General features: G+C 38.1%; 1 protein-coding gene across 6 annotated transcripts in view; it reads left to right on the forward strand.

Moving 5' to 3' along the window:
- The window catches only part of RMND1 (required for meiotic nuclear division 1 homolog), a 35908-nt gene extending 23818 nt beyond the window's left edge, over positions 1-12090 (forward strand). For 5 of the 6 annotated variants that reach the window (XM_063308584.1, XM_063308559.1, XM_063308575.1 and 2 more), the window contains 6 exons: positions 565-671; positions 1173-1237; positions 4722-4798; positions 6328-6448; positions 9114-9230; positions 10976-12090. In XM_063308584.1, coding sequence (XP_063164654.1) covers positions 565-671; positions 1173-1237; positions 4722-4798; positions 6328-6448; positions 9114-9230; positions 10976-11008 — 520 coding nt within the window. In that variant the 3' untranslated portion in view covers positions 11009-12090. Of the gene's footprint in view, positions 1-564; positions 672-1172; positions 1238-4721; positions 4799-6327; positions 6449-8310; positions 8429-9113; positions 9231-10975 lie in introns of those variants that run through there. The other variant, XM_063308601.1, reaches the window with a different exon arrangement.
- The last annotated feature ends 8361 nt before the right edge of the window (positions 12091-20451 follow it).

Consider the following 20451-nt stretch of genomic DNA (forward strand, 5'->3'; position numbering starts at 1 on the left):
AACGATTTACAGTAATCCTGTGAAGTTGTCCAAAGCTGTAACCTTTGTTTGGGAAGATTAGGGCATGGGAGTGGGGTTACCACAATTTTGAGAGAGGTTTATAGTAATAATAAAATGCTGCCATGACCTTGACATGATACATAACCCCTTTGCAGCATAGTGAAGCTTCTTTCCAGTTGCTGAAAGACAGGACCTTACTGCATTGCCACAAAATTATCCACTGTTCTGTCTGAGCATCTCCAAGGCCAATGCACTCAGCTGTTACAAAAGCATTAATGCTTTTATGCAGATTGATTACACAGTTGAAGTTTTAAGTGAAAAAAGATGTAATAAAAGAAACAAATTTGCGTATGAAATAAGACCTATGTTCGGACAAGTACTCCTAAATTTTATTTTTCAGTATTAGAAACAGACTGAAGGATACCTGCTCACGTATTGTTATGCAGTCTCACTAGTTCTTCTAATACTCATTTGAGTCACAATTAGACCAATGGTACTGGGACTGATGGGGGGCTGCACCAAGTTGCCTGCACCTAATGTAATTCATTAATATCTTTTTCACAGAGGACAATCAAAACTTCATAGAGGAGAAATCGTGATAAATTCAGAAGTAGAAATGGATGACGTCATTTTAGAGAAGTTTGCTTTTTCCAATGCTCTCTGCCTTTCTGGTAAGCTGTCAGTCATATCTTTTAATGATTTGTATTATTACTTGAAATGTGGGAGGAAATGACCTCATGAGTGCATTTATTACAGTTTAATGCACTCACAAGATGTAATCTGTATGAAACTGTATGAAACTTCTATAGTTACAACTGTTTTGAACAATTTGCTCTTAATCTCACATTATCTTCTCTTGCACACTGACTGAAAAAGAGAATTATGCCATTGCAAATAATTTATGTTACACTGTAGAATTGTTACTCTGATTTGTATTACCTTTAGTAGACTGCATAAAAGTTAAGTATTCCTACCTTGTAGAAAATAATATCATAAAAGTAATGTTTCCCTTTGGGCTGAAAGGGGCATGAAATGGGAGGTTTATGGTTAAATCTCAGGTGAGTTGGGGATAGGGTATTTTGATTTGAATAGTAATGTTGGTACTAATGATCAGGTATGTTGAACAGTAGCGCACATGAATAGTAAGTCTTTTGTACTTTTCTCTAATTTAGTAAAACTGGCCATTTGGGAAGCATCATTGGATAATTTTGTAGAATCTATCCAATCAATACCTGAGGTACTTGCTATTTTTTTTTCACTCTTCTATAGAATTAAGTAAGGGAAATTTGCAGATTTTTGATGCTGTGGGTGAATAAATTTGAATTGTTGTATTTACCACCTATTGTACCTATTCATGGGTACAAGAAATGAATTAGGATTTGTTGGCCAGATCAAAATTTCAGTAAAACTCTGTATCCAGTTTGAACAGATAGATATGGAACACCTTCAAGTTAACTTCAATGACTTCACAAAATGCTTAATTAAACTCATGTGTCTAAAGGGGAAAAGCCTGTTGTTTTAATTATACCCATTTTATGTATGTTGTGGGAAAGTGTATTTGCTGACCTCACATTTATTATGAATCCTCATGTCGTTAAGCTTCAATATAAAGGATGTCAAAAAGAAAAGCCTGTAAAATCTATCACTTTGAAAGTGATAGAATATGCTAAAGTCAATCCTTTTGTTAGAAAATGGAATTCTGTAACCAAGTTAGATATAGGAGGTAGAAAGAGGAACAGGCCACCAATAAAAAGCATAGCCCAGAACTGTAGAGAAGGTGTCAGGAAAGCTAAAGTTCAGAATGGTTGGCATATTATACTAAGAACAGAAGGAAGTTGTGTAGATATGTTCAAAATAAAAGAAAAAAGAATCACTGTAATAGTTGCACATTGAAGATGGCAAAATAATTATTTATATGCGACCCAGCTCCCAGCGACTCTGTTTGGTTACTAATAGCTAACATAGAATAACTAATAGCTAACTTAGAAAAGTTACTACTGCTACTGCTGTTTCGCCAGTTTTCTCTAGTGTTCCCCAGGCAGTCATGAAGAACAAAACAAAGGGCTGGATGGAAGGTTGAGTTTGATAAAAACATGATCAGAAAATATCTAACTACTTTGAATGAGTTCTGGGGACTTGTCATCTTTGGTTCTGGATGGAGTTGCACTGCCTCTGACAGAACCAGTGTGCAATATGGGGGTCCTCCTGGACTCACGAGTCCTGCTTAAGGAGCAGGTGGCAGCTATGGCTAGGAGAGTCTCTGCAAAGCTTCCATTTGTGCATTAGTTGCACCTGTTCCTGGATCAGGAGGCCCTACTCACAGTCCCACTCATGCCCTAATGACCTCTGGATTGGACTACTGCAATACACTTTACATGGAGCTGCCCTTGAAAAGCATTCAGAAGCTGCAGCTGGTGCAGAATGCGACAGCACAGGCAGTTTGTGGTGCCTGTTTTTCAGTGCACGTGACACCAGTACTCCATGAGCTGCATTGGCTATTGGTGTGCTTCCAGGTACAATTTAAGGTGCTGGTAGTCCCCTTTAAAGCCATTCATGGCTTGGAGCCAAGCTCCTTACAGGACCATCTTTCCCCAGTTGTTTCTACCCATTCTGTCTGGTCAGGCAGAAGGGGCACACTCCAGGTTCTGTCGACCAAGAAGTGTCAGCTGGCAGGGTCCAGGAGTAGAGCCTTTTCTGTTGTGCTCCCCTCAGAGATCAGATTGGCCCCATCTCAATTGGCCTCCTACCTGAAGATGTGGGCCCTGGATACATGAGGAAGCCCATCTCCTGGTTATGTTAATTGTTGTTTGTTGTTTATGATCCTCAGTTGCTATGGGTTTTATGTTTTTAAATGTTTTGATTATTTTAATGTAAACCGCCAGAGTCATTTATTTGAGATGGGCAGCCATATACAGCCTTCCTGTCTTGCTTTATGCTGATGACTCTGTCATCTAGATCAGCCTTAGGAGAGTCCTTAAGGTCCTTGTTCAATATTGCCAAGAGAAGTGGTTTGTTATTAATTACCATGAGACACAAGTTACATGTCTTTCCAGTAACACTAAGATCAACTGATGGCATATAGGTAATCATGAGATAGGACAAGTTAAATCTCGGAGTTGTTTTCCAGGCCTTAAGAAGGAAAAATGCTCATCCTAATTGCACCTCATCATTGACTAAAAAATACCCCACAGCAATAATAAGATTCACTTAAAAGCAGGGAGGGAATTCTATTCTAGTAACTATTACAATCTGTGGTGTGAAGTCAGTTGCTCAGTTACTATACGGAGGGCAGTTAGGACCTTGTACCCACTATGGCTCCTTGAAAAGGTTCAGTCAGATTTCTTATAATTTTCTTTTTCAGGCCCCCAGATGCATTCTTGGTGCTGTACTAAGATTTTGGTTTGTTTGCCACCCATTCCTGAAGGCTTTGACTAGAAGCCACAGTGTCCAAAATTGAAGCCAAAATCTGGCTAGTTATCCAGACAGCTTTAGCTAAGGCCGATCCTGGTTCTGAGGGAAAGGAGGAATCCCAAGTGCCAGTGAAAAAAAGCATTGATTTAGCCCAATGTGTTTTGGAAAATATTCCTTTTTCAAGGGCACTTCTAGTAATTTCGTGCTCTGCAAGACTTCTTTTTGGTGGGAACAGTTGTATAATGGTCTCTTTAAGAGCACCAGAGATCTTCCATTAAGTATAAAATACATTCATCCACCCGGACAATTCTCCCTTGGTTGACTAATTAGCCATGATGGTCAAGGGTCAAGAGAACAATAGGGTGAACCACCACTTCCTTATGGTCTACATCCTCAGACTGAAAAGGATTCCATTAAACTGGAGAAGACAATGAATTTGGATCTGGAACAATGACTACGTTTACATTAGTGTGAAGTATTCCATTCTTAAGGTGCTCTGCAAACCTATTGCAGCAGGACTCAGTCGTTTTACTAGGATAGTGTCAGCCCTTTGAGGCAGGCAGAATCAAGAAACAGGCACAGCAGTGATTCCAAGAATGTTCTTTATTGTTGTAGGATAGAATGACTGAATCTTGAAAGCCTGTCAAACTTTCCCTTTGCCCCAACTTACATCAAACAAAATCAAGGCGTGGTTATTTTGACTTTTCTCACCATTTGCTCTTTCTCAGGACTGAGTAAACTTTTCTGAAAGTCCACCTTCAATGGTTTGCTCATTTTCTCCCCATTCCCAAGGCCAGGTTTACATTCCTTCACAGACAGATAATACTAGTTTCTGTGTCACTCGAAAAGTTTGTTGCATAGCTACTTGAGGATGCAATGGAACCAAAGTAAACCTTCTTTTCCACCCTCACTGCTCATCCTCCACAGTACCAGAGAGGTTACTCAGACCTGGCAGAAATACGCTGTCTCCTGGAAACTCTCCTAGAGCACTGAGATATTCATCAGATAACATAAGTCTATGGGGGTGGACCATTTTAATTGATCTCTCTGTCCTGTAGGGATGAACCTTGAACTTAAATATCCCCAGGAAATTGTCTGGCCATGACAGCAGGGTCACCATAAACCATATACGGCAAGACTGTCTATCCCACCTCCCAAAGCAAATATGAAATCAAGGAAAGATCTTGTTTTATTGTCCTCAGGTTGCTTCTGCCAGTTCATGTAAAGAGTAATATTGGCGGCAGTACAGGTAGTGTTGAATATCTAACAAACATCAATGTTCTTACTGGTTTATTACTCTCTTCTTACAGATGCTTAAATTAAGAAAGAAACTGAAACTCTCTCATGCTGATGTTATGCAGAAAATTGGGGAACTGTTTGCCTTGAGGTATCTGAATTAAAAGCAAGCAAATAGATTGTTTGATTATAAGTCAGTTTTAAAAGCAGCTAGACAACCTGTGACCCATTAGGTCATCATTTCAGAGATATTTCCTTACCAGATTCTCAATGCTTCAACAATGGCAGAGCTTCTAAAGTCCTGTCTTCACTGGAAAAGTTCTTAAAAATTCAGGGAGATATTCAGAGATATATCTGCCTTGAAAATAGCCCATGTCAATCATATTAAACTGTATAACACAGTCAAACATCAGGAGTTGACCACAGGAAATATTTTATGACATTTTGTATTATGTCATAAAATGTTTATAAAATTTGCCAAATTTCTATTCCACGGGAGTCATGGGCCCCAGGTTTTGGACACATTCTGTAAGTTAGCCCACTTGAGGCCTTGCTTCAAAAATGGTTGGCCTATGACACACCAATTCACCCAATTGAGGGTTACAAACAAACAGACGTGAGAATTTTAGTAGTATATAGATATTTAACAATAAATACTATGGCTGTACTTACAATTTTCATGTATAATCTGCTTTACAAATCCCATGATAATTTTACAGTGGTATTCCTTACCATTACCAACTTTTTCTTAAATTATATTTTGTTCCTTTTCATCTTGACTGTTGTCCTTGCTATCTTTAACAGAACTAAGTAATTTTTAACAGAAGTCAGAGTTTACATATATCAACCTAAAAGCAACAAACATCTTGTTTATCCTCCTGTTAAAATGTGGTTTATTTGCCACGTCCTTACTTTTGATTATGTGCCATAGAGTCTGTGTTAATTCTTAGCACTGACAAAGATAGACCTTCTTCAAACCAATCACATTGTATACTGTTGATTTCGATACCAATAGTTTTTTCTTTAGTGATACATATTTGTCTACCTGTAAATCCAGCATAATCTTTTAAAATGTTTAAGTTTACTCTTCAAGAAGCCAATTAACTGCAAGAGAACATGCAAAAGCTTTCAGGGAACAAAACACAAAGAATTGGAAACAAGATGTTAAATACAATGGAGAGGCTCATTGCAGCTAAACTCAAGTAACATGCCATTAAAATGTCACATTGTCTGAATAATTAGAAAAATATGCACCATGAAAGGAAACAGAGAATCACTACTCAAAGGGTTTTGTTGAGATGTGACTCATGATATAAATGTATTAAAAACTGGAAGTGATAACGTGTTAAATCGTAACCTTGATAAATTCTGTATTTTCTGCAGCTCCTTGATACCTTAAGTGTATAGCAATACACATTACATCAGCATATATAAAGGGTGACAGCATGCTCTATATAAAGCTTAAATCAGGTTCTAAAAGCAGAGAATGCTTATTTGGAGATGGGAAATTAACCGTAAGTTCTCTAGCTGTGAGAATGTAACAAAGCTTTTTGCTACATGAAGAGTCTTTATCCAAAGAGTGCACGTTTCTCTCAAAATCTTATAACAGTCTAGTATGCAAAATACAATTCATTAACAGGCTCTTAATTAATAAGAATTTATTTACCTCCTCTTCCTCAGGCATCACATAAATCTGAGTTCCGATCTGTTGATTACCCCAGATTTCTATTGGGACAGAGAGCATCTTGAGCAACTGTATGATAAAATGTATCGGTTTCTCAGTATTGATCGCAGAGTTAAGGTATTATTTTATGCTCTCAGTTTAGATGGTTTTTTTACCAATTGCTTCTCTTCAATAAATCGTGTTTTCTTGTTTTCATTTTCACTGTTTTTGGACAAACATTGTTATTCTACCTGCTGAACTATTTCTTTTAGGAAAGATCTATAAATACTATTTTCTTCTTTTCACTGAGCATTTACACATACCAAAGGATGTGCCTTTTTTGAGTAGCATGAATCAATAATTTTGTTTGCACAAAATTGTAGGCCAACTTTAAAATGTTTAGCAATACGTATGAATAGTATTCTTGGATTGTTGAGAAGGACGAGGGCCAGTTCAGAGATTCTTCTTTCTTGTAATTTTCTGTAGCTGCTCCCACTACCAGGGGGAGTGGATTAGAAACAATCAGGCAGTGGGCTTAAATATGCTACTGTATTGTGAATAAGCCAGATTCTAGTGTTATTGTTTTGTGCAAACATAACCAATGCATTCTGTAATACTTTTTTGTGAGGTTTTATGACCAGTTTATCCTTTTTCTTAAATTCATGTAATTCTGAAATACTGACAGAGGAGCGGTTGTCACCAGCAACTCAACAAGTGGGGTTTTACACAGAAACTTGCTTTCACGGGCTCTCTGCCAACTCTTTGCTCTTTCTAGAGTAGTTTATGGTTAATGGTTGACTCTGAAAATTACTTGGATGCTTTTTTCTTAAAATATATACCATACATTGCTAAGGGGATATTGCAGAGAAGTGTATCTTAGTGTCCCCTAGAAAAAGGAACACTGTTAGATTGTAATTTTTTAAAAAAATGAATTTTTTAGAAAATTGGGTAGTCAAAAGCATATGAACATAGAGTACTGTTTTCCACAAAACTGTCACCTTTATCCCTCTGAATGCTTCTGGGCTTCATGTGGATCGAGGAATTATTTGGAAAAAATGATGGCAAGGACTGGAGAATAGTGCTTCTCTCTGAAACATCTTGACTGACTGAGGTGAAGGAATGAGGAATCAGTTTGCAATTGTCGCTATCTGGTGAAAATCTTTTGCAGAAGATAGGAAACATGAAGACTGAAGTTAGAGAGCTATGGAAAGGGTAGCAGAGATCAGTTTAGCTTTATGGCGCATCCGTGTTTAGGATGAACCAGCCCACTGTGATAACAGTCTGTAACAGCATTCATGAAACTTTCTCTAAGTTCCAAATACTCCCACTGGTCTCTGTACTATAGTCTTAGGTAGCATCAATATGTAAATACGTTTTAATTTAGTAATATTTAACATTTTTTTGGCTGACCCAGTATAGCCCAGTTGTTTTAAATGAAATTAAATAAAAATATTTATAAACTTGGTTTTTTAAAATGTGATTGCTGCCGTGACAGTGTTGTGTCTGTACGTACACAATGGGGCTCAAGAATAAAATGCCCTCACAACTGTCCGTACTCTCAAGTTAATTCACGTGGATAAAGAAAGGCTGCTATTTAACTCCACAGAATCTTTGCAGTTGAATAAGAAATGATGAAATTGACAATTCCATTTGAGGAACTATGTATTTCACAAAGTTTTAGACTTTTTATAGAATTCATATTATGTATTGATCCAAATATGGCCTGGCTCAGGAGATACATAATGCCTGCATGGAGTATTAGTATCTTCCCTAGCCTGCCCCCCTCTGTATATACAAGCACACTATAAGGGCGGGTGTACATTATTAGGAATCTAATAATGATAATTTTGATAGATACGTAAAAGTCACTGTATCAGTTATCCTATGATTATTAGATTCTGTAGCATTTTACCCACAATGTCATAGTGAAATCCGACATGTTTGTGCCTCAAGTATCTCAACGTTGTTTAATTTACAGTGTCTTTCATAATTCTTTTCAGGCAGTAAGTTCTGCCTAAAAGGGCATAGGAAGCTTTTCCCCCCACACATTCCATTATAGAGAACCTTCAGCTATGGCTTTCCAGGAAGCAAAATGCTGCAATGAAGCAATCTGTGTGAATATATAAAAATGGATATATATTCACACAGCCAAATTGAACTTTTACATTCAGCTTTATTTCAGGGTTTGTGTCTAACTTTGTGTTAAAATTCTCTGGTGTTAACTTCATTAAAGGTTTGGACATAATTATCCCTATTGCATTGTTCATTATTAATGAACAATGGTTTTGTTAATGAACATTATGGTTTTCCTAAACCATACTTAAACCTTGAATATTATTTGGTGAAGTATACTAGGCTATGATAAGTACCTACAAATCTCTTACACAACCTAAGTACTTCAAAGGTTGATTGAGATAAAATGTGGGCTGACCCCTAAAGATTGCCTTGGGTGCCTTAGAAGATATGTACAATGTAAAAATATATTTCTACTTAAGCTTATAAATGCATGTAAGTGGAGAAAGGAAAGCAAAAGACTTTTTTTTTAAGCATTCTGTGATTATATGTGTGTGGTCTACACATTGCAATCTACTGTGAAAATGCTGAAAATCACATCTCCTAAGAGTAAGAAATATTCTGAGTTCTCAGTCCTAGCTACTCCAGTGTGTTCAGTTTATAGAAACATTGTGGTATAATTCTCCATACTTTTGATTTCATTAAATCCACCTCTTGAAGTAACTTATATTAAGAAATTGTTTATTCAAGGTTTTCTGAAACATCAACTTTTCTATCCTTACTACTGAAGGTAGTAAATGAAAAGCTCCAGCAGTGCACAGAACTGACAGATCTGATGAGAAATCATTTGAATGAAAAACATGCTTTGCGCTTGGAATGGATGATAGTAATACTCATCACAATAGAGGTTGGTTTACTAAAATTGGCTTTTATGCTGTTTGAGGAAAATGAGTTATAAGAAGCACAGTGTATCTTCAGCTCTTGATTTTTGGTTGATTAATCCTTGTACTGGTTTCCTAGAACATATCCAGAATGTTGGCAAGTTCACCAAAGAGTACTTAGATAAAAGTTCAGTTTCCTTAGACAAGCTACAAGCTTTTCAACTAATTTGAAAAGTTTCCAGGAATTTGTTTAAAAACAGGCAAATCAGGGTATGAATAGCTTCTGTCAGTTGTGGGAATTCCTCTTCTATACATACACAGCCTTACGTTATAGTCTTACAAATCAAACTGACCAACTTACAAGTTAATTACAGCTCATGTGGGATCACTTCGTATATTCCGTGAGAGTTATGCAAGGTATGTAAGCTGAACAAAGATTTAATGGTAATTTGACATTTTACACTCTGCTTACATGTGCTGAATACTCTGTTGACTATTTGGCTCTGTATTGCCAACTGTCTACCATATAAGAATTCTGTGATGTTAGGTAGCCCTACATCAAAAATATATATTAACCTCCAATGGCAACTTTCTCCTCCATTGTCATTACAATGTGTGTTATTTGATATTACTTGTTCAAAAAAGGCTGGAGATTCCTTCTACTCTACTTTGTAAAAGCAGAGTCCTTGTCTCAGCAAAGTGGAAAGCAATTGTTAAGAGCAAGGCAAGAGCCTTAGAGCTGAATATCCACCCTACTGACTCGGTGACTAGAATTTAAGTACAGTATTGTCCCATGTCATTCCCTCACCCCCATCCAAGCTTACAGAACCTGTCTGGATAGTGTTGCATCTTTATCCCCATACCATAGAGTATGGCGTTTACTCTTAATACTGCAGGCCCCCATAGGGATGGCCATGAGCTTCTCCAAATAATGCAAAGGGAAAGGATGGGAAATGTATTGAATACATCAGGAGTAATTGTAGTAATTACGTTTAATTAAGTAACATTTCTTTTGTTTCTGGCTCCACAACTGAAAGGCTAAATGCTGATCTTTGCAAATAAATAAATAAAATGTAAATCCCTATCCTACTGATAAACGCAGCCAGTAGCCTAATTACTAAAGCCTTCAGCAAGTAGTTTCTGACCAGAGGCAAGAATAACTACCCATCCCCTAACAAGCTATTTCTCAGGCAGGCAGGCAGGATAGAGAAAGGAGGGTGTAATAGAAAAAGGTAAACCCCCCACCTATCCAGGCTTTCCTAACAACAGATGACATCAGAGCAAAGGTGGCCACTGACAGAATAGATTCTCTACATGGTTACTACTGTAAATCTATCAAATGACCCTCTGTCCTAATATTACCATAGTTTACTGGTGCCAGTTATTGTTAGAAAGTTTGGAAGGGCTGGATTTCAAAATGCTAATATAAGGAGTAAATTGGAATATAGTAAAGTTGCAAAACTGTAGCAGTGATGTAGTGTACTCTTTGTTCAGGGCTTCACCCATTCTACAATACAGTAGTCCTGTTTTCCATCCCCCCCGCCCCCTGCCAGCCCCATTCATTCCCATTCCATGGCCGAATAGAATTCAGTATTCATTCTGCAGCTTTGGGGTTCCCCTCAGTACCCCCCGCCCAATCTTTTGGGTTTCTGATATTGGAGCTCACTGATCCTCAATGCCTTGGCACAGAGCACTTTGTATGAACACTAAAATTAGGAGTCAGCCAAATAAATAAGCGTGCAAGCTAGTGAAATTCTGTTTTATGTTGCAGGTCATGTTTGAACTTGGAAGAGTGTTTTTCTGATACCAGTAGTACATTGCAACAGACATTTTACAAGACTGTAGACGCTACCCAAGCAACAGGTTTATTGGACTTCAACTTTATCCACTTTTGGAAAGTGAGCAAATGTCATGATAAATTTATGGACATTTGCTACAAAATGTTGGGAGTCACTGCATTTAATTTTGTATTTTATCAGTTACTATGTTTCTTGGAAATCATGGTTTAAATCATTTTAGGGCTGCTTTTCTAAAATCTATCATTATGGATGCAGATTATCTGTTACATTACAAGAAAATGATACACAGTATGTGCCACATTCAGTAGTTTTCTGTATATAAGTTGTGTATTTTATCACAACTGATACATTCAGCAGAATTACGTGTGTGTATGCATGTATGTATATATATATATATGTATGTGATTATGTATATGGGGAGCCAGTGTCCATAGAAAACTTAACTGCAATATAGTTCATTTGTGAATGAAGAAAAATTCTCTTCCTCTAAAACTGTATTTGTATTTGTAATTGCTTAATCACAAAGATTTTATAAATGCAGACTACCTTAAGTTGATTCTTCAAGAAGAGAAGTTTAACCAAAGCAGTGTCTTTGACTATATTGCTCTAGGCCAACTTTCTTCAGTAACAGTTATTATAAATATATGAACACCAACTGAAAAGCTGTGAAATAAAATAACTGGATTGCAAGAAATGCATTACTTTCTTTGAAGCAAGATCAAGGTCTCTCAAATGCAAGATCCTTTGACTAGGTATATCAGAAAACTCATGAGTAGGATATGAAAGCTTCAACATTGTACCCAGGATCTGGTTCCCAACCAGACTTCCTGCGTAAGTATCATGAATACTATAGATTTGTCATGTTTTTATAAGAGTGTAAAAGGAGCTTATTTATTAGTTACAGAAAATGGGAAATATTTTTGTGTCATTGAACCTATTGCTGACTCATTAAGGTTTCCTGAAATTTTATTATGAGGGGAAATAGAAAATTTACCTGATAGATCTGTTTATTATTTTCTAGCTTTTATACTGCACAAGTTTTTAAAATAAAAAGCCCAAAGCATTATCTCTGAAGAAGGCACATTTGGTCATTTGAGTGTGAGTCTAATTTTTCAGCTTCATATCACTTCTGTATCATGTCCTCAGTAACTATGACAGCACACAATACTATATGATAGCATACTTGCTTTTCTTAATAGATATAGTGGTGCTTAAAAGTTTGGGAACTCTTGAATTTTCAATATTTCTGCATAAATGTGACCTAAAATGTAATGTTATCCACACATGTCCTAAAACTAGATAAAGAGAACCCAATTAAACAGTCAAAAACATTATACTTGTTCTTTTATTTGAGGAAAATGATCCAAAGCTACATATTTGTGCATGGCAAAATTATGTGAACCTCTAGGATTATCAGTTCATTTGAAGGGGAAATTAAGAATCAGGTGTTCCAATCAATGGGATGATCCGGTATCAGTGTGGGAAGTCCTGCTTTATTTAAAGAACAGAATTCTGGGTATTCACTATAAAAGTCTGATCTTTACAACACAGTATGTGGAAGTGTGTCATGGTTTGAACAAAGATTTCTGAGGACCTCCCAAAAACAGTTGTTGATGCTCGCCAGGCTGGAAAAGGTTACAAAACTATTTCCAAGGAGTTTGGACTCAACCAGTCCACTGTCAAGCAAATCATGTACAAATGAAGGCGATTCAACACCAGTTAACCTTCCCAGGAGTGGTGGACCAATCAGGATCACACCAACAGCAAAGCATGTAAGATTCTGGGAGGCTCAAAGAACCCCAGGGCAATGTCAAGGAGCTAAAGACCAGTTCATGCGAGGAAGCCCACCAACACCCCTGAGTTGAAGTTGTTTGGTAAGGAAGAATAGGCTGAAATTCCTCCAAGCCAATGTGCAGGACTGATTAACAGTTATCAGAAAGGTTTAGTTGCAGTTACTGCAGCCCAAAGGGGGCACACCAGTTACTGAAATCAAAGGGTTTTTTTTCCCCCACACACAAATATGTAGCTTTGGATCATTTTCCTCAAATAAATGAACAAGTCTAATGTTTTTGACTCATTTGTTTAAGTGGGTTCCCTTTACCTGGTTTTAGGATTTTGTGCAGAACAAAGCATGTTTTAGGTCATATTTAGGCAGAAATATTGAAAATTCAGAAGGGTTCACAAACTTTTAAGCACCACTGCAAGTGGCAAAACAGTTGAAACGAAAGTATTATATAAAAGAAATCTGGGAAGCAGATACAGTATTCAAGACATTCCTATCAAAATTGTATTCTTCTACCAAGCTTTCCCCATTGTTTTAGTGTATTTAAGTATATCATGCCATATAATTTCATTATCAGAATCTGTAGCACTCAGAAATTTTGCAAAGACAGCAAGAAACAATGGTATTTAACTTATTAAATATTGCATGAGGGAGGGAGAGAAGCTTCTATTTGTTTCTGCTATCATTCTGCAGTTGGGTTAAATAATCAAATCTGAAAAATGCAGTCTTCATAAACACATTGTTTCAGAACATATTTCCATTTGGAAATAATGCAGTAATCTTATTCAGAAATATCTTGCAATGCTGGATCAGAACACTAGCCAAGCCTCATAGAGAAACTCTGGCTGGTATCTATGCATGCACCAATTTCTCACCTTCCTCCCCTCAAAGATAATCCTGTAGACACTAGGCAGCTCAAGAGTCAGCATATCTAATATCTGAAAGTTAATTTTGAATAAGGTTGCTAGCTTGCATGGAATGTATTTGAGCAAATCACTGAGCCATCCTCTTAAATGTAAAGTCTAGAGTGAAGAGGAACGTCCATTTCCTAATTAGAAACTAAGAATTATCTTTGTGTTTTCCTAGTACTAGTGGTTCTGTTTTGCAGTCAGATGTACTTACAGAAACCTAGCTTCTAGTCCTCTCTTAGGTATGGAAACCATATTCAAAATCCCACCTGCCCCATGTTACAAACTCAACTGAATCCATAACTCAGCTGATGTGTTTTTAGCGTGACTACGGGAATGTACTGGACAGTGAAATTTAATTCAGAAAAGCATTCAGTAACATCTCTCTTGAGTCTACTATAGAAGATGGCAAATGTGGGCTGGACTATGTTGTATTACATGAGTACAGCACTGGTTGAAAGCTATTCAACAAGTGTACATCAATGACATTGCATCAAACGGAACATGTTAAAAGGTATAGCATGGGACTCTGTTCAAGACTGTGCTGTTCAACATATTTATGAATTACCTGGGTGAGGAGTTAAAAGAATTTCAACAGCAAATGCATAATCCTACATCTAGGTAGGAAAAATCAAATGTGAGGGGGTGGGGGTAGCCATACTAAACAGCAATACATACAAAAAGAATCTAGGTGCTTGAGGCATCACAAACCAAATATTGAACTAACGTGCAAAAATCCAAAATGCATCTGAGGCTGCAGCAACATAAGCCTAGTGTAAAGACAAGTCAGTTCTCTATTATGCATTGGTCAGACTGCATCTAATGTAGGGCATCCAGTACTTTGCACTTTAGGAAGGATGCTGACAAACTGAAGCATGCCCAGAAAGGAGCAACCAAAATTATAATGGGCATGGAAAGGAAAACATACCAGGAACAATTGGAAGTGTTGGGTACGATCAGCCTGAAGACTGTTAGGAGACGTAATAGCAGTTATCAAGTATATGAAAGGCGGTCATGCAGAACTCAGAGCATTATTCAGAGCTGTTCCAGAAGCAGGACAAGAAACAGTGGAGTTAAATTACAAGGAGGTAAATTTTGGTTGGACATCAAGAAAAAAAATCCTGATAAAAGCTGTTCAACAATGGAGTAAACTATCTCAGGAGGTCAATCTTCATGAAAAGTACTTAGCAGCTGGGTTTCCATCTGTCAGGATGCTGCAGTAATGGATCCATGCACTGGGCAGGAGGTTGGACAAGTTCTCCACAGTCCCCTCCAAACTCTATAATCTATCATTCAGGATAAAACCACTAAAAATGTGGTAGATGCATATACTGAGTACATAAGCAAAATAAAGTGCACTAACACTAAATCGCAAAATAAAGTGCACTAACACTAAATCACATCAATTATCTATTCAATTCTGCGCTCGAAAATTTTCCAATGCCTTACCTGAAAAATGAACATCACTAGTTTATATAATGAACAAATATGCAAATCTCGTTATCTGAAATCTGACACTTTTGGAAAGGTGCAAAAAGTACATGGGGACAGTTATTAGCACATTTATGCTCCGAGCATAAGTACTCTAAGCATAAATAAAAGCAATACTGTTATAATTAGAGGCAAAAATGAGACTAGACTTGAATACTTCTAACTAGGTCTTATCATTTCTCAGACAGGTTTAAATCCAGCAAAAACCTTGTTCTCATTTAAATTAATGAGATCAATTTTTGATATATTAATTTCCATTTTACGAAGACCCTACAATGGCAAAAAGATAGCCAAATAAGGTTTACAAATCTGAAGTTCATGTAGATTGGTTATTTGAAAAGCAGCATAGTACTCCATTCCATGGACAACTCTTCCAATATTAAACTCTATTACCTAGGTGCCCTTCACCACTTTTATACTTTCACAGATTATGCAGAACCACACATTCACACTTTGTAGCTTTTACATATATATATGTATAATTAACTGAACATGCAGAAATATCACAAGATGAAGTGTATACATACGCAATTACAGTATTGTATTTCATTATTAGAAAGCAGTTTTCACTGCAAGAATGAACTACTGTACTATTTGCTGCCCAGCTACCTGGAGGGAATCCAACACCTTACCCAAGCATTTGAGTAGGCAATTACTGAGATAGACAAGCTTTGAACTAAGGACCAGGACACTCCTAATGTATTTCAGCCTAGAAATATTTTGCTAGGTTGAAATGCCTTTCAGTGTCAGGACTGAGGTAGCATTTTAATTATTCAACCGCCCCTCCCATTCTTTTTCTTCAATAGCCAAACTTGCTGACAGGCTTGTTTGTATTGTTAAACAATTAGGAATCAGAAATCAACAATCTATCAACAAACCCTAGTCTATATTCTGCCCATCCCTGGTTTACAGAAGATAGTGTATGTTTACTACAGCATGGGGCTCCCCACAAAACTTGGATAAAACAGACACAATCACACAATAGGTAATTCAGACACTGATTTATTTTTACATTTGTATTGTAAAATACCCAGCAGGTAAAAAAATCGAAAATATGTATTTGGAATTGTTTTTTATGACTCAGTACAATAGAACAGTATGTAATGCAACTCACTGTTTAGAAAAGTTTAAATCACTGTTCAAATTTAAACTTCAATGCTAACATGCAAAATGTTAACCCTACTAATTAACTATACAGTCCTCTACTAGAAATATAGCAGGTTTACTATACTGGAACAGTTCATAAGCATTAGTTTATGCTTAAATGGTCACAAGCAGAGAACAAAACTAAGAGTTTTCATCAGATCATTGGATTCACACAACACACTAGGCTAAAATATGTTGGGCCAATTTATAGCCCAGTGGACTATATGAACCCAGGCAGTTCAGTAAACTATCACCACAATGATACATCAATATAACACCTGGAGGTATACAGGTAGTCCTCTTTAAGCGATCAATTGAAACCAGCAACTTGGTCTTTAAGTGAAGTGATCGCTAAATGAAACTGCAACCGTGCTTATGATCATATTTCAGCTTTCCTTTGGTTTACGGACTTGCAAAGGTAATAAATAAAAGAACTGGTCACAAAGTTACTTTTTCATCACTGTCATAGCTGCGATCGCTAAACAAGGCAGCCGCTAAACGAGAACTGCCTGTACTACTTTAAAACTTGGAAGGTTTTCTTTCACTAAAATGAAGTTTACCAGTACTTATTTCAAAAGCTGAAATAAGTTGCCCTTTTAGAGAGACTGGGCTGCTTCCTGTATTGTTTTAACATGGAAGTGTTACTTGGGGTCCAATTATCAATCACTGAACTTCCATGATGGGCTGTGTGAGAGCCAGTAAATTGAAATTCAATCATGATAAAGTTTTGTGGATTTCTTTGTAACTGAAGTGTCCAGACTACATTAGATGCCTTGCACTCTTCCCAAAGCATCAAGGGAGTGATTCTAAAATCCAGTTTATTGGCAGAGGCCTTAATAAACTAAGTTGTACATAGCACATTTCATTAACTGCACCATCTACCTTTTCTAAACGGAGACCACCCAACTGGATTCATCCACACTATAATCAATCCAGGACTATTTGCTGAAATATATCTCACTCAGTGGTGTTCCAGGTGGCCTTTAAGGAGGCACTGGTGTACCCCCTCCTCAAGAAGCCATCGCTGGACCCAACTGTGCTGGACAATTTTCGTCCAGTCTCCCACCTCCCCTTTTTGGGGAAGGTGGTTGAGGTGGCGGCGGCGTTACAACTCCAGAGGATTCTGGTTGAAACGGATTATCTGGACCCCTTTCAGTCAGGTTTCAGGCCAGGATATGGGAAACTGCATTGGTCGCACTTACGGATGATCTCTGGTGGGAGCAGGATGGAGGCAGTGCATCCATCTTTGCTCTCCTTGACCTCTCAGCGGCTTTTGATACAATCGACCATGGTATCCTTTTGGGACAGCTCAGGGAGTTGGGGGGTGGGCGGCGTAGTTCTGCGCTGGTTCACCTCCTTCCTCCAGGGCCAACCCCAATTGGTGGTGATAGGAGAGATCCGACCCTCGGCCCCTCCATTGTGGGGTGCCGCAGGGTTTGGTTCTCTCTCCCCTCTTATTTAACATCTACATGAAACCACTGGGTGAGATCATCTGTCACCACAGGATGAGGTATTATCAGTATGCCGATGATACTCAATTGTGTATCTCCATCCCGGGTGAGGTAAGTGATGCAGTGACTGCCCTTTCTCAGTGCCTGGGGGCTGTGGGGGTCTGGATGGGGAACAACAGGCTTCAACTGAACCCAGGTAAGATGGAGTGGCTGTGGATTGACGGTGCCTCGCCTTCCAGGAAATTGTCATCTTTAGCTCTGGATGGGGTTACACTGCCCCCGACTCTGAGTAATCTGGGGGTTCTCCTGGACTCACAACTCCTGCTGGAAGAGCAGGTGGCAGTAGTGGCCAGGAGGGCCTTTGTGCAACTTCGGGTTGTGCACCAGTTACGCCCGTTCCTGGAACGAGATGCCCTCCAAACAGTCACTCGCGCCCTGGTCATCTCCCATATAGACTACTGCAATGCGCTCTACATGGGGCTACCCTTGAAGAGTATCCGGAAGCTTCAGCTGGTCCAGAATGCAGCCGCACGGGCCATTTTTGGTGCCCTTAGGTCAGCACATATAATACCCTTGCTGCATTAGCTGCACTGGGTGCCAGTTTGCTTCAGGGTCCACTTCAAGGTGTTGGTTATCACCTTTAAAGCCCTACATGGCATGGGGCCAGGTTACCTGAGGGACTGTCTCATCCCTATTACATCGGCCTGCCCCACCCGATCATCCAGAGGGCATGTTACGCACCCTGTCCACAAGAGAATTTCATCTGGTGGGGTCCAGGAAACGCGCCTTCTCTGCAGTGGCCCCCACCCTTTGGAACATCTTGCCCCCAGAGGTGAGGCAGGCCCCTTCACTCCTGACCTTCCGGAAGGCCCTGAAGATGTGGTTCTGCCATCTCGCCTGGGGCGGGAAAGTGGGTAACCATTCTTGGGGGTGGCTCACACCCTAGAGGCCCACCCACCAGCTTGAAATTTTATACCCTCTTGGATTTTATATGTATTTATTGCATTTTATAATAATTGTTATGTGTTTGGTTTTATGAGATCTTAAAGTTTAGGATTACAGTTGGATTTTATTGTAAACCGCCCAGAGTCCCTCTTTTGGGGGAGATGGGCGGTAGCAAAATTTGAAAAAACAAACAAACGTTACTATCCTGGAGGAAGTACCCTCAGTTGCCATTCTTTTGCTCTGATAATGTTTTGTTATTTATATTGTTTTAAACTGTATTTTATTGAGTAAAAAATAGTGGAGCTTGTCCGTATGCCTGGAAACTCCATTCAGCCCATGACAGAACCACCAAGCTAGCTAAATGGAATCAGAATATTAGGGCCTTAACTCTAATACTCAAAAAAAACTTTACTGGTTGCTGACATTTTCAGATACAAGTCAAGGTTTGGCTAATCTGGTTAGTCCTTGGATAGGAAAACCCCAGAGAATACCAGGCCTTACAACTAGACTAGGAAGGTAAAAAAACAGTAGAAGGCAATGGGTAATTCTCTATTGTTGTCAAGAAGCTGCATGGTTGTGTCCATGTACCCACCAGAAGTCAACAGCGTATTTGCTTTTTAAAAGGTTTTAATTAAATGAAAGGCTATACACTATTTTTAAGAAAAGGAAAATAAATTGCCCTTGTTGGTGCTTTAGTAAAGGCCAAGTGGGCAGCCCAAAAAAGGTAAGCAGAACTTTTGTGTGTAGCTGGTAAGAAGTATTAAGGGTGGAAATGTATACATTTTACTTTGCAACTTTCCACCCTTTTCTGTTAAGAATAGCAATAAATAGTACTACCCCAAATTGGCCATTTTGCAGGTGAATTTCAACGTGCGCGAGTTGGGCGGCCATATAAATTTGTTTAATAAATAAATGATAAATGATCTGGGGCACATATCCACACTGAAATGGAGGATGAAGGGCCAGGGAAGAAAAAGCTGTAAATAAAACAGAGGCTAAAACTGCAACCATAAATTAATTTTAAGCACAAAACTTTTAACTATTATTCTGGTATTTGAATCTTAATTATACAAAACATTAAATTCAATGCATAAGTCAGACTGAAGTATTTAAACTTTCATAGACCCTTTGTAATGAAATTAGTAGTACTGATCCAATGAAAATCCTGTGGATTTGATCTGTAATCTGAGGCTGTGTTTCAATAATCCACTCACTCTCATGTGTTATTAGTTCTTTGACTATGGCAGTTAAAAAGTCAACTACCTGAAACAAAAACAGTACATACATAACAATCTTAGTCATTAAATCATACAACTCTGTCTGAGAAAACAGAGAACCTTTCCCCAGTTTTAATGTTACAGGTTCCTACCAGGAAAGCCAGACCAAACAAACAAACCAGTAAGGTCTGTTTAACATTTATTAAGAAACTAAGTTTGTACTCTTACATACACTAACCTTACTGTAACTTACTAAACTCCAAAGTACTTATTTCTGAACAGTGTGTGTAGAATCACATGCAAGTTTCTTCTCAATATAATTAAATATGAAAGGGAAAATCTGAGTACATATCTGTAAAGTAAATAGAACAAAAAATGAAGTGTAACCACCACAGACTAGTAAAAAGCAGAAACAGCTGCTTAAACTCTACAGAAAGCAATTTACAGATCAAAAGCAAGTTCAGTGATTTAGAAATGCTTAGAACAAATTCCATTTTTTTCTGGGGA

Source organism: Candoia aspera, chromosome 1 (assembly GCF_035149785.1).
Source record: "Candoia aspera isolate rCanAsp1 chromosome 1, rCanAsp1.hap2, whole genome shotgun sequence".
NCBI classification, from domain to species: domain Eukaryota; kingdom Metazoa; phylum Chordata; class Lepidosauria; order Squamata; family Boidae; genus Candoia; species Candoia aspera.